At 42.3% G+C, this 20,631-nt stretch overlaps 1 protein-coding gene across 1 annotated transcript in view; it reads right to left on the bottom strand.

The window, feature by feature from the left end:
- Positions 1 to 20,631, bottom strand: part of SLF1 (SMC5-SMC6 complex localization factor 1) — a 686,747-nt gene that overhangs the window by 598,621 nt on the left and 67,495 nt on the right. Inside the window, exon 2 of the mRNA XM_053701493.1 lies at positions 3,975 to 4,088. Coding sequence (XP_053557468.1) covers positions 3,975 to 4,088 — 114 coding nt within the window. The remainder of the gene's footprint in view (positions 1 to 3,974; positions 4,089 to 20,631) is intronic.

The raw sequence follows: 20,631 nt of genomic DNA, 5'->3' as shown, positions 1-20,631 counted from the left end.
ATAACTTAATATCAACGGAATGTAAGGGTTCAAACGGAACCCCCTGAAGAACTGAAAGAACTAAATTGAGACTCCAAGGAGGAGTCAAAGGTTTGTAAACAGGCTTAATTCTAACCAGAGCCTGAACAAAGGCTTGAACATCTGGCACAGCTGCCAGCTGTTTAAGATCTTGAGATCTAAGATTGGTCTGAACGTTCCCTCTTTTTTGGGAACTATGAACAGATTGGAGTAGAACCCCATCCCTTGTTCTCTTAATGGAACAGGATGAATCACTCCCATTTTTAACAGGTCTTCTACACAATGTAAGAATGCCTGTCTTTTTATGTGGTCTGAAGACAACTGAGACCTGTGGAACCTCCCCCTTGGGGGAAGCCCCTTGAATTCCAGAAGATAACCTTGGGAGACTATTTCTAGCGCCCAAGGATCCAGAACATCTCTTGCCCAAGCCTGAGCGAAGAGAGAGAGTCTGCCCCCCACCAGATCCGGTCCCGGATCGGGGGCCAACATTTCATGCTGTCTTGGTAGCAGTGGCAGGTTTCTTGGCCTGCTTTCCCTTGTTCCAGCCTTGCATTGGTCTCCAAGCTGGCTTGGCTTGAGAAGTATTACCCTCTTGCTTAGAGGACGTAGCACTTTGGGCTGGTCCGTTTCTACGAAAGGGACGAAAATTAGGTTTATTTTTTGCCTTGAAAGGCCGATCCTGAGGAAGGGCGTGGCCCTTACCCCCAGTGATATCAGAGATAATCTCTTTCAAGTCAGGGCCAAACAGCGTTTTCCCCTTGAAAGGAATGTTAAGTAGCTTGTTCTTGGAAGACGCATCAGCCGACCAAGATTTCAACCAAAGCGCTCTGCGCGCCACAATAGCAAACCCAGAATTCTTAGCCGCTAACCTAGCCAATTGCAAAGTGGCATCTAGGGTAAAAGAATTAGCCAATTTGAGAGCATTGATTCTGTCCATAATCTCCTCATAAGGAGGAGAATCACTATCGACCGCCTTTATCAGCTCATCGAACCAGAAACATGCGGCTGTAGCGACAGGGACAACGCATGAAATTGGTTGTAGAAGGTAACCCTGCTGAACAAACATCTTTTTAAGCAAACCTTCTAATTTTTTATCCATAGGATCTTTGAAAGCACAACTATCCTCTATGGGTATAGTGGTGCGTTTGTTTAAAGTGGAAACCGCTCCCTCGACCTTGGGGACTGTCTGCCATAAGTCCTTTCTGGGGTCGACCATAGGAAACAATTTTTTAAATATGGGGGGAGGGACGAAAGGAATACCGGGCCTTTCCCATTCTTTATTAACAATGTCCGCCACCCGCTTGGATATAGGAAAAGCTTCTGGGAGCCCCGGCACCTCTAGGAACTTGTCCATTTTACATAGTTTCTCTGGGATGACCAACTTGTCACAATCATCCAGAGTGGATAATACCTCCTTAAGCAGAATGCGGAGATGTTCCAACTTAAATTTAAATGTAATCACATCAGGTTCAGCATGTTGAGAAATGTTCCCTGAATCAGTAATTTCTCCCTCAGACAAAAAAAACTCTAAGCCATCTCCGTGGAGATGTTGCCTGTACAACGGCAAAGAGAATGACTGGGGTAGGCGGAGCCTAGGAGGGATCATGTGACCAGCTTTGCTGGGCTCTTTGCCATTTCCTGTTGGGGAAGAGAATATCCCACAAGTAAGGATGACGCCGTGGACCGGACACACCTATGTTGGAGAAATAGGCCCCTCCCACCATGTACTGGATGTCAGAGGGGCCTTAAGAAAATACTCCTAGGAGTATCTAACTAGCCATGTGGAAAACTAGGCCCCAAATAAAGACTTATCTCCCTCAGAGAAAAAACGTCCTATTTATGAAACATGTAAAACGTTTTGTCACTAAGTAATATGAGTATTAACATGAGTATTACCTTGTTTGTAAGCATGATCCCAGTCGTTGTTGAAATAAAAATACTGAACATACCTCAAAGCAGGTAATCTGCAGACCGTTCCCCCAACTGAAGTTTTCCCATACTCTTCTGTTATGTGTGAGAACAGCAATGGACCTAAGTTACAAACCGCTAAGATCATCAAACCTCCAGGCAGAATTCTTCTTCTAATTTCTGCCTGAGAGAAAAACAGTACAAACGCCGGTACCGTTTAAAAATAACAAACTCTTGATTGAAGGTAAATCTACACTAAGTCACCACATATCTCTTGATGCTTCCTATCTTGTCGAGAGTTGCAAGAGAATGACTGGAGGTGGGGGTTAGGGGAGGAGCTATATAGACAGCTCTGCTGTGGGTGTCCTCTTGCAACTTCCTGTTGGGAAGGGGAATATCCCACAAGTAATGGATGAACCCGTGGACTGGATACACCTTACAAGAGAAAGTGATGTTTTTAACTGTTGATAGACTGGTTTACGTCCATCATAATGTAATCAATACGTGAGTGGGATTGCTGAGGGGAAGAATAGGTGTAAGCCCTATCGTTCGGGTGGGTTATTAAAAAACGCGGACATTTTATTTTATCAAAATTTACATTTCACCCGTGTTGTGAAAAAATCCTTGACAGCCGCTCCAGCTTCCTCTGCCCGTCGCAAAGCCTCTTCCTGGGTTTAAAATGTGGAATCCGGCTTCCTCCAATCATGGCTTCGAATCAAGCACTGATTGCCCCTGGGGGGAAGCAGTGATTGGAGGATGGCCGATCCATCATTTCTGATGTCAGAAATGGCTTTGTGATGACCGGGGGAAGCTGGAGCGTCCGTCAAGTATAAAAGGTAAGTATTTTTTTCACAACGAGTGAAATATAAATTTTGATTAATTAAAGTGCCCCTGTTTATAATCAAATTTTTAAAAAACGGGCACTTCAGCATCAAAATTTACATTCACTTTAACATAAAATGTCTAATAGGGATAGTGAAAATAATAAGATTGATGTATGTTCAACAATCTCCTGGCTATAATAAATATATATATATATATATATATATACACACATGTATGTTGACTATGTGAATGCCTGAGGTACTTATTTGACATGCACCTGTCTTTCCTGAAATGCAGAAAAGACTGCATCCTGTAGAGAGCTCATTCAGTGTCATGTAGCAGGCTGATCCAACAGGAGGAGGCTAAAGGACTCCCAAAGAGGTTTTTTCTGTCACTACCCATGCTGCCCTCTCTTCTATTCCTGGCTCTGTAAGGGGAAAATGGGTCTCAAGTAGGTCTTAGAACACCTTTGAACTAAGAATTTGGAGCACCTCTATTCTTCACCTTCTTCCTGTGGAGGCAAAGATAAGACTGGGATGGTCAGCGACATGGGAGGGCCTAAAAACTTTGTAGTGTTGGGAATCATTGCCTCCTCCTAGTGGCCAGAACTTGAATCCCAGGTATAATGGCTCATGGACTCTTACCACCTTATAAAATAAAAATATTCTGTTCAGCTCAGAAAAAGGAAAGTTTTAAATAAAAAAATCATATGCTGCTTATTTTTTCTTTAAAACATCATTAAAGTTTTTGATGCTATCCAATAATAAAAACTGGATACTCTCATGTCTGTTTAAGCACTTGTTAATATACAGTCGCACACATTAAATATAAAAAAAGCAATAAACGCCTGGTTTTTTTTTTTACTTCAATACTCCGTTACACTTACTGCTGTTTGTATATTAAAAAATGTATCAAAGTCCAAAAAAGCTCTATTTTTATCGTCTTTATACTTGACTGTTGCAGACTTTTTTTTCATTGGCATAAAATCAGAAAAAAATTCAGAGAACTTTACAATTTACCAATCTGTCCCATTCCTATGGCATTCACTAAAGTGACAAAGCTCTCCATATCCAATGGTTCATCTCCATATAAAAACAGAAAAATGAAGATAACATTTGTTTTACTGGATTATTCTCAGGATTGAAACTAAGATATTGATTGCTATTGTTAAGTTGTAAAAGAGTCCCATTAATAAAATGTATTTTAAAAACATATCTACCCACCTCAGAGTCAATAAATATGCAATCAAGCTTGAAGAGTTGTTCAATTAGTGCATCTTTCTCTGCATCTCTGAAACCTGTTAATTGAACTATACGCTTGTTCAAAGGTGCTTCCATCTGCAATTAGATAAAAAATAAAGTTAATATGGTGAATAGAAAATAAATATTTGCAGCAACACAAATATGATGTGGTATACAGCATGAGTGTTTAAGGGATATTGTAAATACATTTTCTTTTTTCGCCTATTACACAGTGAAATTGAAAATAAGGGGGAAAATAAAAACACATTGCTGCACTTAAAGGGACAGTCTACACCAGAATTGTTATTGTGTTAAACGATAGATAATCCCTTTTTTTAACCATTCCCCAGTTTTGCATAACCAAAACAGTTATATTTATATATATTTTACCTCTGTGATTATCTTATATATAAGCCTCTGCAAACCGCCCCTTTATTTCAGTTCTTTTGACAGACTTGCAGTTTAGCCAATCAGTGATGGCTCCCAGGTAACTTCACGTGCATGAGCACAGTGTTATCTATATGAAAAACATGAACTAACACCCTCTAGTGGTGAAAAACCTGTTAAAATGCATTCTTAAAAGGCGGCCTTCAAGGTCTAAGAAATTAGCATATGAACCCCCTAGGTTAAGCTTTCAACTAAGAATACCAAGAGTACAAAGAAAAATTGGTGATAAAAGTAAATTGGAAAATTGTTTAAAATTACATGCCCTATCTGAATCATGAACGTTTTTTTTGGACTAGACTGTCCCTTTAATATATTATATTTTGAAGCCTTGTCCCACTCCATCAATATAACTGATGAAGATGAACATTTCAACCATTGAGCATTAATAAAGCCTTTTTAAGGGCTATTTGTAATTTAGTATAGGGTAGGGATTTTTATTATTTTGGGGTTTTTTTTTTTTATTTTATTAGGGGGATTAGATTAGGTGTAATTAGTTTAAAAAACTTGTAATTGTTTTATTATTTTCTGTAATTTAATGGGTTTTTTTTTCGTAATTTAGTTTATTTAATTTAATTGTAATTAATTGTAGTTAATTTAGGTAATTTATTTAATTATAGTGCAGTGTTAGGTGTAATTGTAACTTAGGTTAGGGTTTATTTTACAGGTATATTTGTATTTATTTAAACTAGTTAGTTATTAAATAGTTAATAACTATTGTACCTAGTTAAAATAAATACAAAGTTGCCTGTAAAATAAAAATAAATCCTAAGCTAGCTACAATTTAACTATTACTTATATTGTAGCTATCTTATGGTTTTTATTTTATAGGTAAGTATTTAGTTTTAAATATGAATAATTTATTTAATAATAGTATTTTTATTTAGATGTATTTAAATTATATTTAAGTGGGGGGGGTTAGACTTAGGTTTAGGGGTTAATGACTTTATTATAGTGGCGGAGACGTTGGGGGCGGCAGATTAGGGGTTAAAAATTGTAGGTAGGTTGCGACGACATTGGGGGCAGCAGAATAAAGGTTAATAACTATAATGTAGGTGTTGGCGATGTTGGGGGCGACAGATTAGGGGTTCATAAGTATAATGTAGGTGGCGGCGGTGTCCGGAGCGGAAGATTAGGGGGTTAATAATATAATGTAGGTTACGGCAATGTCGGGGGCGGCAGATTAGGGGTTAATAAGTGTAAGATTAGGGGTGTTTAGACTCGGGATTCATGTTAGGGTGTTGACATAACTTTTCTTTCCCCATAGGAATCAATAGGGCTGCGTTAGGAGCTGAACGCTGCTTTTTTGTAGGTGTTAGACTTTTTTTCAGCCGAATCAGACCCATTGATTCCGTGCACGAGCTCGTTTTGTCAGCTTACCGCTACCATAAACAGCGCTGATATTGAGGTGAGATGTGGAGCTAAATTCTGCTCTACTCTCACTTTTTTGCGGCTAACGCTGTGTTTCTAAAAACTTGTAATACCAGCGTTACTGTAGGTGAGCTGTAAGAAAAACTGTGTGTTAGCACCGCACACCATTACCGACAAAAACTCGTAATCTAGCCGTAAGCTTGTTCAGCTATGTTAAAGGGACACTCAAGTCAAAAAAGGAAATTTATGCTTACCTGATAAATTTGTTTCTTTTACGATACGATGAATCCACGGATTTCATCCTTACTTATGCGATATCGCCTCCTGGTCAGCAGGAGGAGGCAAAGAGCACCACAGCAGAGCTGTAAATATAGCTCCTCCCTTCCCTCCCACTCCAGTCATTCAACCGAAGTTAGGAAGAGAAAGGAAAAGCCAAGGTGCAGAGGTGACTGAGGTTTAACAAAAATAAGAACCTGTCTTAGAAAAACAGGGTGGGCCGTGGACTCATCATATCGTAAAAGAAACAAATTTATCAGGTAAGCATAAATTTCCGTTTTCTTTTACAAGATACGATGAGTCCACGGATTTCATCCGTACTTATGGGATTCAATACCAAAGCTATAGGACACGGATGAAAGGGAGGGACAAGACAGGGAACCTAAACGGAAGGCACCACTACTTGAAGAACCTTTCTCCCAAAAACAGCCTCGGACGAGGCAAAAGTATGAAATTTGGAAAATTTGGAATAAGTGTGAAGAGACGACCAAGTTGCAGCCTTGCAAATCTGTTCAACAGAAGCATAATTTTTAAATGCCCATGAGGAAGCCACAGCCCTAGTGGAATGAGCCGTAATCCGTTCAAGAGGCTGCTGTCCAGCAGTCTCATATGCAAAACGGATGCTTTCTGACCCCTACGTTTCCCAGAAAAAACAACAAATATGAAGATGATTGACGAAAATCCTTAGTCGCCTGTAAGTAGAACTTAAAGGCACGGACTACGTCCAAATTATGTAACAGACGCATCTTCTTAGAAGGATTAGGACACAATGAAGGAACAACAATTTCCTGATTAATATTTTTGTTAGAAACAACCTTAGGAAGAAACCCAGGTTTGGTACGCAACACTACCTTATCGGAATGAAAAATAAGATAAGGAGAATCACATTGTAATGCCGAAAGCTCAGAAACTCTGCAAGCAGAGGAAATAGCAACTAAAAATAAAACTTTCCAAGATAATAACTTAATATCTATGGAATGCATAGGTTCAAACGGAACCCCTTGAAGAACATTAAGAACTAAATTCAAACTCCAAGGAGAAGCAATTGGTCTAAACACAGGCCTGATTCTCGTCAGAGCCTGACAAAAGGATTGAACATCCGGAACATTCGCCAGACGTTTGTGTAACAAAATAGACAAAGCAGAAATCTGTCCCTTTAAGGAACTATCTGACAACCCTTTCTGCAATCCTTCTTGGAGAAAAGACAAAATCCTGGGAATCTTAACCCTACTCCATGAGTAGCCCTTGGATTCGCACCAATAAAGATATTTACGCCATATCTTATGGTAAATCTTTCTAGTAACAGGTTTACGTGCCTGAATCAAAGTATCAATGACCGAATCAGAGAACCCACGCTTAGATAAAATCAAGCGTTCCATCTCCAAGCAGTTAGCTGCAGAGAAACTAGATTCGGATGATGGAAGGGTCCCTGAATTAGAAGGTCTTTCCTTAATGGAAGCGTCCACGGTGGCTGAGATGACATATCCACCAGATCGGCATACCAAGTCCTGCGAGGCCACGCCAGAGCGATGAGGATAACCGAAGCCCTCTCCTGTTTGACTTGAGCAATCACCCAGGGAAGGAGAGCAAATGGAGGGAACACATAAGCTAGGCTGAACGACCAAGGCATTGCCAAGGCATCTATCACTTCGGCCTGGGGATCCCTGGACCTGGACCCGTATCTCGGAAGCTTGGCATTCTGACGAGATGCCATAAGATCCAACTTCGGCCTGCCCCACCTGAGAATCAGGTCGGCAAATTCCTCCGGATGGAGTTCCCATTCCCCCGGATGAAAGGTCTGTCTACTCGGAAAATCCGCTTCCCAGTTTTCCACTCCTGGGATGTAGATTGCCGACAGATAACAAGAGTGAGCCTCCGCCCGCTGAATTATCCTGGCTACTTCTGTCATCGCTAAGGAACTCCTCGTTCCTTCCTGATGATTGATGTAAGCTACAGTCGTGATGAAATCTGATGAATTTAGCCGAAGTCAACTGAGGCCAGGCCTGAAGCGCATTGAATATTGCTCTCAACTCCAGAATATTGATGGGAAGTAGAGACTCCGATCGAGTCCACACACCCTGAGCCTTCAGGGAGTTCCAGACTGCTCCCCATCCTATCAGTCTGTTGTCACTATCACCCATGAGGGTCTGCAGAAGCACGTCGCTTGGGACAGATGATCCGGCGACAACCACCATAGAAGAGAGTCCCTTGTCTCCTGATCCAGATCTATTTGAGGAGACATATCTGCATAATCTCCATTACATTGTCTGAGCATGCTCAGCTGTAGAGGTCTGAGATAAAAACGAGCAAACGGAATGATGTCCATTGCCGCTACCATCAATCCAATGGCCTCCATGCACTGAGCCACTGACGGCTGAGGATTGGACAAAAGGGATCGGCAGGTATCCAGAATCTTTAACTTTCTGACGTCCGTCAAAAAGATCTTCATGGACAGAGAGTCGGTTAGAGTTCCTAAGAAAGGAACCCTTGTTTGTGGAAGTAGCGGACTCTTTTTCAGATTAACTTCCACCCATGAATTCTCAGAAAGGACAGAACAATGTCGGTATGAGACTTTGCCAGTTGATAAGACGACGCCTGGATCAGAATATCGTCCAGATAAGGCGCCACTGCAATGCCCCGTGGTCTTAGAATCGCCAGTAGAGACCCCAGAACCTTTGTGAAAATCCTGGGCACTGTGGCCAGACCGAAAGGAAGGGCTACAAACTGAAAATGTTTGTTCAGAAAGGCAAACCTTAGGAACTTGTGATGATCTCTGTGGATAGGAACATGAAGATATGCATCCTTTAGATCCACGGTAGTCATAAATTGACCCTCCTGGATCAATGGAAGAATGGTACGAATAGTTTCCATCTTGAAGGATGGAACTCTGAGAAACTTGTTTAGACTCTTGAGGTCTAAAATAGGTTGGAACGTTCCCTCTTTTTTGGGAACTACAAAGAGATTGGAATAAAACCCTTGTCCCTGTTCCTGTATTGGAAAGGGACATATTACTCCCATGGAGGAGAGATCTCTTACACAGCGTAAGAACGCCTCTCTTTTTATCTGGTTTACAGATAATTGTGAAAGAAGAAACCTTCATCTGGGGAAGGAATTTTTGAACTCCAACTGATATCCCTGAGACACAATTTCTAGTGTCCAGGGATCCTGAACGTCTCTTATCCAAGCCTGGACAAAATGAGAAAGTCTGCCCCTACTAGATCCGGTCCCGGATCGGGGGTCGACCCTTCATGCTGGCTTCTTGGATTGTTTACCTTTGTTCCAAGACTGGTTGGGTCTCCACGTGGATTTGGCTTGTGAATAATTCCCTTCCTGTTTAGTGGAAGAGGAAGAGGGGACTCCCTTGAAATTTCGAAAGCAACGAAAATTACTCTGTCGCCCCCTTTGTTTGGACGTGTTATCTTGAGGGAGGAGGTGCCCCTTACCTCCTGTGATGTCAGAAATAACCTCCTTCAAGTCAGGCCCGAACAGGGTCTTTCCCTTGTAAGGAATAGCCAAAAGCTTAGATTTAGATGACACATCCACAGACCAAGATTTTAACCATAAGGCTCTGCGAGCTAAGATGGAAAATCCTGAACTCTTAGCCACCAATTTGGTTATCTGAAAGGAAGCATCTGTAATAAAAGAATTAGCCAACTTAAGAGCTTTAATTCTATCCTGTATTTCTTCCAAAGAAGTCTCAGTCTTAAGAGACTCTTCTAGGGCATCAAACCAAAAAGCAGCCGCAGTCGTGACTGTAACAATGCAGGCCGCGGGTTGCAATAGAAACCCCCTGATGAACATAGATCTTTTTGAGGAGACCCTCCAATTTCTTATCTATAGGGTCTTTAAAAGCACAACTATCCTAGATAGGAATAGTAGTACGCTTAGCCAGGGTGGAAATAGCTCCCTCCACCTTAGGGATCGTCTGCCAAGAATCCCGAACGGTGTCAGCTATAGGATACACTTTCTTGAAAACAGGAGAAGGGGAGAACGGAATACCCGGTCTCTCCCATATCTTAGCAATAATTTCCGAAGTTCTCTTAGGAACAGGGAAAACGTCAGAATAAGAAGGGACCTCCAAATATCTGTCCATCTTACTCAATTTCTCTGGAGGGACCACAATAGAATCACAGTCGTCCAGATTCACCAAAACCTCCCGGAGTAACAGGCGGAGGTGATCAAGCTTAAACCTGAAAGACATCACGTCCGAATCTGTCGGGGGCAAAGTACTTCCTGAGTCAGAAAGATCCCCCTCCGACAGAGCCTCCATACCCCACAATTCAGAGCCCTGGGAGGGTACATCGGAGATCGCCATCAATGCATCAGAAGTCGCATGGACCACAGGGGCTTCTCTCCTACTGCGTTTGCCTTGCAGCACTGGCAAAGCAGATAACGCCTCTGAAAGAGTAGATGACATAACTGCAGCAATATCCAGCAGGGTGAATACAGCAGATGCAGTTGAAGAACATGGCGTCGCCTGAGCGGGTGTTAAAGGCTGTGACGCTTTGGGAGAAAGTTGCATACTCTGACTCCTGACTCTCATCAGGCTGAGAAACATCCTTAGATATACTTTTATTAAAGAAAATCTGCTCTCTAAACTGTAATGTCCTCTCAATGCATGAGGAACAAAAAGTAACAGGGGGTTCCACAATGGCATTTAAACACATAGAACATGTACTGTGTTCAATGTCCTCCATGATAACAATAAGCAAAAACTAGCTTGGTCGTGGTACTGCTAATTACAACTGATAATCAGCCTAATATGATAACAAAACAAAAAAAAGAGTGCACTGTGCCTTTAAAAAACAAACTTGTTGCAAAGGCCAAAACGTGATAAATGCAAAGAAACAGAGAGGTAACTGCGCGTTTATTGAAACATCCATTCTATACAACACACACTCTCTGCAAGTGGCACTGATTTAAGTGAAAAGAAAAATATATGCACTCCGGATATCTAACAGTCACCTCGCCACAGCTCCGCTGCGGCTCCTACCTACCTCCACGTGACCAAGACTGTCCCCTCGAGAGCGGCGTGCCTAAGACCGCTTGTGATATTTCACAGAGACAAGCGGACTTAGGAGCCGTGAAGAACCTTGCTGCCGATCGGATCACCGTTATCTAACAACTGTGCGGCTAGGCGCGCGAAAACCAAGCCCCGCCCTTCGTCCATTATACCCGACTCCGGTACTACTCCCAGCGTCATACATATAGTCTGTAAACAGACAGACACAAGTGCCAGCGTACCCCTCAATAAACAATCCCAGCCTTTCAAGGCTAGTTATACTCTTAGCCGTGTCAAAAGCCAGAAAGTCCTCAGACAAACATATTAACGTGTCGGTTCACATTGCCCTTTTGTTATAAAATGATACAATGTCAAAGGGAAGCCCTTACTAGAGCCCATAGTCCCCTACAGAGAGGCAGAGTACAGCCAATTCTGAGATATGCTGCAGAGCCCCAGAAATAAGAGACTGCCCTTACCTCTATGCTGAGCAACAGCATGAACGTCTCACAGTATCAAGAGGTCCTTCTCTTCCTCCTGGGGTCCTGTGAAGACAGAAGGGCCTTAGTTAAAACTCTCTAAGACCATTCTTGATTGAAGAATCTAAACTAACACCTCACTTTACCTCTTCCTATCACTAACACAGGCAAAGAGAATAACTGGAGTGGGAGGAGCTATATATACAGCTCTGCTGTGGTGCTCTTTGCCTCCTCCTGCTGACCAGGAGGCGATATCCCATAAGCAAGGATGAAATCCATGGACTCATCGTAACTTGTAAAAGAAATAAACTTTTATAATTCAAAAAGAGCGTGCAGTTTTAATACACTTTCTAATTTACTTCCAATATCAAATTATTTTTTTTTTATTTTGTTTTATTATTTTTTTTAAATAGTTTATTGAGGTTTTAAGCAAACAGTTACAAAGCAGATGAAATTCGCCATGACTTAAAGAGAACAAAAAACAAAATACAGAGGTAAATACAGACCTCACCACATAAAAATGACACATGCTTATAACTTTATACAAATTATAAATAGGCAAATATGATTGAAACCTCTCTTTTTATATTAGTATACACCTCCTAACTTATAAAAAGGCCACTTTTGGACCTGTATGCCACAGTAAATCATTTAACGGAGGCAAGTTAGCTTGGACTATAGCCACTTTTGGGCTTGATAATATGAAAAACAGAATTTATGTTTACCTGATAAATTACTTTCTCCAACGGTGTGTCCGGTCCACGGCGTCATCCTTACTTGTGGGATATTCTCTTCCCCAACAGGAAATGGCAAAGAGCCCAGCAAAGCTGGTCACATGATCCCTCCTAGGCTCCGCCTACCCCAGTCATTCGACCGACGTTAAGGAGGAATATTTGCATAGGAGAAACCATATGGTACCGTGGTGACTGTAGTTAAAAAAAAAAAAAAAAATAAATTATCAGACCTGATTAAAAAACCAGGGCGGGCCGTGGACCGGACACACCGTTGGAGAAAGTAATTTATCAGGTAAACATAAATTCTGTTTTCTCCAACATAGGTGTGTCCGGTCCACGGCGTCATCCTTACTTGTGGGAACCAATACCAAAGCTTTAGGACACGGATGAAGGGAGGGAGCAAATCAGGTCACCTAAATGGAAGGCACCACGGCTTGCAAAACCTTTCTCCCAAAAATAGCCTCAGAAGAAGCAAAAGTATCAAACTTGTAAAATTTGGTAGGCTTAATTCTTAAAGCCTTAAAAGTATTGCACACCAAATTTGGAAGCTTTAACCCTTAAAATAACGGAACCGGAGCCGTTTAAAACTTTAACCCCTTTACAGTCCCTGGTATCTGCTTTGCTGAGACCCAACCAAGCCCAAAGGGGAATACGATACCAAATGACGCCTTCAGAAAGTCTTTTCTAAGTATCAGAGCTCCTCTCACATGCGACTGCATGCCATGCCTCTCAAAAACAATTGCGCCACACCGGCGCGAAAATGAGGCTCTGCTTATGCTTTGGGAAAGCCCCTAAGGAATAAGGTGTCTAATACAGTGCCTGCCGATATTATTATATCAAAATACCCAGATAAAATGATTCCTCAAGGCTAAATATGTGTTAATAATGAATCGATTTAGCCCAGAAAAAGTCTACAGTCTCAATAAGCCCTTGTGAAGCCCTTATTTACAATCGTAATAAACATGGCTTACCGGATCCCATAGGGAAAATGACAGCTTCCAGCATTACATCGTCTTGTTAGAATGTGTCATACCTCAAGCAGCAAGAGGCTGCACACTGTTCCCCCAACTGAAGTTAATTGCTCTCAACAGTCCTGTGTGGAACAGCCATGGATTTTAGTTACGGTTGCTAAAATCATTTTCCTCATACAAACAGAAATCTTCATCTCTTTTCTGTTTCTGAGTAAATAGTACATACCAGCACTATTTCAAAATAACAAACTCTTGATTGAATAATAAAAACTACAGTTAAACACTAAAAAACTCTAAGCCATCTCCGTGGAGATGTTGCCTGTACAACGGCAAAGAGAATGACTGGGGTAGGCGGAGCCTAGGAGGGATCATGTGACCAGCTTTGCTGGGCTCTTTGCCATTTCCTGTTGGGGAAGAGAATATCCCACAAGTAAGGATGACGCCGTGGACCGGACACACCTATGTTGGAGAAAACAAGTTTTTATATATATAATGAGGACAGTTAGTTGAACATAAAATAACATTACTAAAAGCAATAGCTCAGTTGTAGTAATCTTGTATAACACTTTCAATAACACTACAGCCAGACAAAGACAGTGGACTCAGATCCCTCAGGCTCTATAGGTATATTAACCCCTTCAATGTATTGGGACCCCCTCTAAACCAGAAGTACCCCCTTAAGGACTAGACCATTATGTAGATAGACACATATTACACAAAGTATAACTTAGCACTCACTGGCACCAGGAATTTGGTAAAATTAGGATGGGAAGAATAAATTATATTACAAAACTTGTTGTGGAGCAAGTAGTTTAGAGCTGTGCAGTGAACATACAGTGAGTTCAGACCTGTAAAAAAAAAAAAAAAAAAGTAATTCTAAAGCAATGACACATGTGATTATAAAGATAACGCTGTGGAAAATTGCTGGAAGGGTAACTCGTGGATCAGAAGAAAAGTCATACTAAAGAGTCTGCCAATGTCATGTCCCCAGAGCTGGGTAGTATTAGTTACTGACAACGCTATTTAGCCCACTCCAACTTTAATAGCATGCGTAGCAATCCCAAAGGTGTGGAGAATGGTGTGTGCCCCATCCAGAATAGTAAAAGAATTATGAGGCTGAGGCCCAGCAGAAGATACATACGGCCTGAAGGCAGAGTTCTGCAAGTGTAGTGCACCAAGTCTCACCATCTTGGGAGTAGCAGGCGCCCAGATCAGGTTGCGACTTGGTTCATAGTGAGCGACACCGCCATCTTCACAGGCAGACACAAAGCCCACTTCTGCGCTGGGTAGCATGCAGCGCTGCACACCCAGGAAGCCTACACCGGTGAGAGCGGCTCCGTGGCTGATAGCATCTAGAGCGGTCTGAGTGAACACAGCCGACGTTCCTTCACAGTGTTGTGACAGACGCTCCGGATCAGAAACTGCAGCTGACGGCCCGATTCGATGCAGCACACCTCCAGCAGAGGTACAGTAGGTTAGTTCAGCACTCGCTCTCACGCTCTGTGTTGAAAGCCTCTGTGTAGTCAAGTGGATTAAGAGGCTCCTGCTTGCTGGCCTAGAAGGGATCTCTTTTCCGTCCAGGCCCTCATTCCGGTCTCCATTTCTTGCGGCAGTACTGTGTGCGATCCGGATCTGTGCAGCGATGGTCCCTTCTAGGTAATCAAGTTTATCCCAACTTATTTGCTCGCCAGGTTTGAGAACGGCGTCTGGCACCTTAGAAGAGCATGTCGAGGGCTTAGGCTTGCGGGCACTACTCCAAACACATGTCAGATGGTCAGTAATTGCTTGAAGTTGTTCATCCAGTAGTCTGGCAAAAGTAGCCGTTAGTGAAGTGTCTCTAATCATTTCGCATCAGTGTGTATGACACTTTCTCCCACAAAGTTTGGGCACTGGCCATGCAACAATGGCACGGCAGGTATGAGGACAGATGAGGCCTCAGTGATACGGGAAAGCCTCAATATACAAAGTTTTGGATCAGAGTGCCTTCAGCCAAGCTTCTCCACCAATTTAAATGGTCTGTCACCAAGAATTAAGTGAGACTTTAGATAGAAGTGGTGAATGACTCAGGAGCTGAAGCTCAGTGCGACCATCAAGATGGCCGCTGCCCAGAAGTCCTCCACAGTCTTTTTATATGCACACTTTCTGGGGAATAAGATCCTACTGAGCATGTGCACAAGCTCACAGGGTATATGTATACCAGACTGTGATTGGCTGATGTCTGTCACGTGATACAGGGGGCTGAAACATGGGAGAAAAAAAATTAACTTGTCAGAAAAAAATCTACTACTTATTTGAAAATCATTGTCTTTTTATTATGCATTTGTTAATTATGCAATTCTACAACTTTGAGTGGTCCTTTAAATGCTGCTTTACCACCATGGTCTTACAGTATGTGAAGATGATGTATTTGTCAACAGATCTCAGTGACTTAAGATGTATAAAACAAATACATTGCAGTAAAGATGTCAAGAAGATGTTATAAAGACCAAGTAATTAATACACACACAAACATACTCCTATTAGTACCTCTACAGATGGAGGACACACCTTTTACGATTGACATGCATATTACCATAAAGAAGGGTTACATATTAACATTTCCAAATATGTTTGTTCACACAGAATGTTTGTTTATAAATAACAAAATTTTTGCTTACCAGATAAAAAATTTATTTCAAGGTGGTGAGAGTCCACAAGTCTATTACTTCTGGGATGCAACTCCTGGCCGCTAGGAGGAGACAAAGATTCCTAAAAACCCCAAGAGCATTCTATCCCTCCCACCTCACTAATAACTCAGTCTTATGTATAGGCAAGTAAGGAGAAGCAGAAAAACTAGGAAAGGAAAAAACAGGGAAATGAGTTTCAAAACTAGAACTGCCACAAGAAAAAATTAAGAATTAAATAGGGCGGGCCTCATGGAACCTCAACACCTCGAAACAAATTAATTTATCATTAGGTAATCATAAATGTTGTTTTCTTTTGGAAGGTGGTGAGAGTCCACAAGTCCATTACTTCTGGAAACTAATACCCAAGCTGTGGAGTCCATGATTAATGGGGGCGGGTTAAAAAAATATTGAAAAGGCAGGCACCAAATTTCCATACACTGCTGCCTGAACAAATTTCCTACCAAAAGCTGCTTCTGAGGAAGCAAAAACATCAAAGTGGTAGAATTTAAAAAAAAGGTATGTAGGGATGACTATGGTGCTGCCCTGCAAATTTGTTTTACAGAAACATAATTTTTAAATGCCCAGGAAGTGGGAACTGATCTAGTACAGTGAGAAATAATACGCTTTGAGGGAGACTTTCCTCCTCCAAGAAGCCAACATAATGGCCATGGCCTTCTGGCCCTTGCTTGAATCCAAACCGTAATCTTCTGAGTATGTCTAAGTCCCGCTAACTCGTAAGTTAAACTAAGCTAAGATATAACACTCCTCAACCAAAAAAACAAGGAAGTCGAAGAAGCCTTCAGACCCTTATGCTTCCCAGAGTAGATAACAAAACAGGAAGAAGTTTGCCTAAAATCCTTAGTAGCTTGAAGATAAAAAAAACTTCAAGGCTCGAACCACATCCAGAGTATGAAGTAAACGTTCCTTTGAAGAAGGAGGATTAGGACATAAGGAAGGAACCACAATCAGACACCACCTTAGGTATAAAACACAAGCGGGTACGTAGGAAAGCCTCATCAGTGTGGAACACCAGATAAGGAGGCTCACATTGCAAGGCAGCCATTTCAGAAACTGTGCGTACCGACGCAATAGCCAATAAAAAAAGAGAACCTTCCAGGACAATTTAATACCAATCGAATGCATAGGCTCATACGTAGTCCGTTATAAAAACTTAAGAATAAGAATCAAACTCCAAGGTGGAGCGTTAGATCTAAACACAGGTCTGATCCTAATGAAAGATTGCACGTCAGGGAACTCAGCGAGCCTCCTGTGTAGCAAACCAGAAAGGGCCGAAATCTGTCCCGTCAGGGAACTGGCAGAAAGGCCCTTCTCCAGACCCTCCTGGAGAAAGGTTAAGGCAGCCAGGATTCTTTCCTTATACCAGGCTAAACCCCGCTCTTCACACCAGAATAAGTATGCTCTCCACACCTTGTGATAGATTCGACGAGTAACAGACTTACGAGCCTGAATGAGTGTCAATAACCCTCACAGAGAAACTTCTCTTGGCTAAGACTAAGCATTCAATCTTTACACAGTCAGTCTCAGGGAATCTAGATTGTGATGAACAAAAGGACCCTGTTCCAGCAGATCCCTGTGACAAGGTAACTTCCATGGAGGAGATGAGGACACATCCTTCGCGTCCACAATGGAGCAATCAGTATCACTGATGCCTGCTCCTGCTTGATGCGGGCCACTACACGAGGAAGTGGTAACGGCCAGAAAACGTAAATGAGATTGAACCTCCAAGGCACTGCTAATGCATCTATTAGCTCCGCTTGAGGATCCCTGGACAGCGACCCATATCTGGGGAGCTTGGAATTGAGCCGGGATGTCATGAGATCTATCTCTGGCGTCCCCCATTTGTTGCAAATCTCCGCAAACACCTCGGGATGGAGACCATTCCTCCGGATGAAAGGATTGTCTGCTGAGGAAATACGCGTCCCAGTTGTCCACACCTGGAATGTGGATCGCTGACAGCGAGCAGTTGTGGGCCTCCTCCCATTCCAGAATCCGAGATACTTCCCTCATTGCTAGGGAGCTCCTTGTTCCCCCTGATGGTTGATGTAAGCCACCGAGGTTATGTTGACTAATTGGAATCTGATAAACTGGGACGAACCCAGAAGCGGCCAAGCCTGCAGAGCATTGAAGATTGCTTCAAGTTCTAGAATGTTGATCGGGAGGAGGGATTCCTCTTGAGTCCACAAGCCCTGTGCCTTCCTGGCACCCCAAACAGCTCCCAATCCCGATAGACTTGCGTCCGTAGTTGCAATCTCCCAGGATGGTCTCAAGAAAGATGTCTCTTGGGACAGTTGATCTGGACAGAGCCACCAGGAGAGCGATTCTCTCGACAGGTTGTCCAGAGAAATCTGTTGAGACAGATCCGAATGATCGCCGTTGAACTGTCTCAGCATGCACAGTTGAAGTGGTCTTAGATGGAATCTGGCAAAAGGAATGATGTCCATACTGGACACCATGAGACCAATCACCTCCATACACCGAGCCACAGAGGCCCTTAAGGAGGTCTGGAGGGCAAGACTAGCAGAAGTTAGCTTGCAACGTCTCTGGTCTGTAAGGAATATTCTCATGGATATGGAGTCTATTATAGTACCCAAGAATTCCACTCTGGTACTGTGAATAAGAGAACTCTTTTCTAAGTTTATCTTCCATCCATGAGATCGAAGAAGAAACAGAAGAGATTTTGAATGGTCTTCTGCCAGACGACAAGAAGGTGCTTGAACCAGAATATCTTCCAAGTATGGAGCTACTGCTATAACTATGATGCTGGCAACTGCTAGCAGAGCCCCTAGAACCTTCGTAAAAACTCTTGGAGCAGTAGCTAGGCCAAACGGAAGTGCAATAAACTGGAAGGAACACAAACCTTAGAAAATTGAAGTGTTCCTTGAGGATTGGAACGTGAAGGTAAGCATCCTTAAGGATCTATAGTGGTCATGAACTGCCCTTCCTGAACTAAGGGAAGGAAGGACCTTATCGTCTCCATCTTGAACGAGGGGACAGATAGGAATTTGTTTAAGAACTTTAGGTTCAGAATCGGGCAGAAAAGTAAATTTATGCTTACCTGATAAATTGATTTCTTCTATGATACGACGAGTCCACAGATTCATCCTTTACTTGTGGGATATTATCCTCCTGCTAACAGGAAATGGCAAAGAGCACCACAGCAGAGCTGTCTATATAGCTCCTCCCTTGACTCCACCCCCCAGTCATTTGACCGAAGGTATAGGAAGAAAAAGGAGAAACTAAAAGGTGCAGAGGTAACTGAAGTTTAAATCAAAAAATATAATCTGTCTTAAATTGACAGGGCGGGCCGTGGACTCGTCGTATCATAGAAGAAATCAATTTATCAGGTAAACATAAATTTACTTTTCTTCTATAAGATACAACAAGTCCACGGATACATCCTTTACTTGTGGGATACAATACCAAAGCTACAGGACACGGATGAACGGGAGGGACAAGACAGATACCTAAACAGAAGGCACCACTGCTTGAAGAACCTTTCTCCCAAAAATAGCCTCCAAAGAAGACAAAACTATCAAATTTGGAAAATTTGGAAAAGGTATGAAGGGAAGACCAAGTCGAAGTCTTATAAATCTGTTCAACAGAAGCATCGTTTTTAAAAGCCCATATGGAAGCCACTGCTCTAGTAGAATGAGCTGTAATTTTTTCAGGAGGCTGCTGTCCAGCAGTCTCGTATGCCAAACGGATGATGCTTTTCAGCCAAAAAGAAAGAGAGGTAGCCGTAGCTTTTTGACCTCTACGTTTTCCAGAATAGACAACAAACAGAGAAGATGTTTGACGGAAATCCTTGGTCGCTTGCAAGTAAAACTTCAAGGCATGAACCACGTCCAAGTTATGTAACAGACGCTCCTTCTTAGAAGAAGGGTTAGGACACAGAGAAGGAACAACAATTTCCTGATTAATATTCTTATTAGAAACAACCTTAGGAAGGAAACCAGGTTTGGTATGCAAAACCACCTTATCAGAATGGAATATAAGATAAGGTGAGTCGCATTGTAATGCAGATAGCTCAGAAACTTGTCGAGCAGAAGAGATAGCAACTAAAAACAGAACTTTCCAAGATAGAAGTTTAATATATATGGAATGCATAGGTTCAAACGGAACCCCTTGAATAACTTTAAGAACTAAATTCAAACTCCATGGAGGAGCAACAGGTTTAAACACAGGCTTAATGCTAACCAAAGCCTGACAAAACGACTGAACGTCTGGAACATCTGCCAGACACTTGTGTAGTAAGATTGACAAAGCAGAAATCTGTCCCTTTAAGGAACTAGCTGATAACCCCTTCTCCAATCCTTCTTGGAGAAAGGACAAAATCCTAGGAATCCTGATCTTACTCCATGAGTAGCCTTTCGATTCGCACCAATAAAGATATTTAAGCCATATCTTATGATAAATCTTCCTAGTGACAGGCTTTCGAGCCTGAATCAAGGTATATATGACCGACTCAGAGAATACCCGCTTAGATAAAATCAAGCGTTTAATCTCCAGGCAGTCAGCCGCAGAGAAACTAGATTTGGATGTTGGAACGGACACTGAATGAGAAGGTCCTGTCTCAGTGGCAGTTTCCACGGTGGCAGAGATGACATTTCCACCAGATCTGCATACCAAGTTCTGTTTGGCCACGCAGGTGCTATCAAAATTACCGAAGCCCTCTCCT

Source organism: Bombina bombina, chromosome 2, assembly GCF_027579735.1.
Source record: "Bombina bombina isolate aBomBom1 chromosome 2, aBomBom1.pri, whole genome shotgun sequence".
In the NCBI taxonomy this organism is placed as follows: domain Eukaryota; kingdom Metazoa; phylum Chordata; class Amphibia; order Anura; family Bombinatoridae; genus Bombina; species Bombina bombina.
This window is presented reverse-complemented; position numbering and strand designations above follow the sequence as displayed.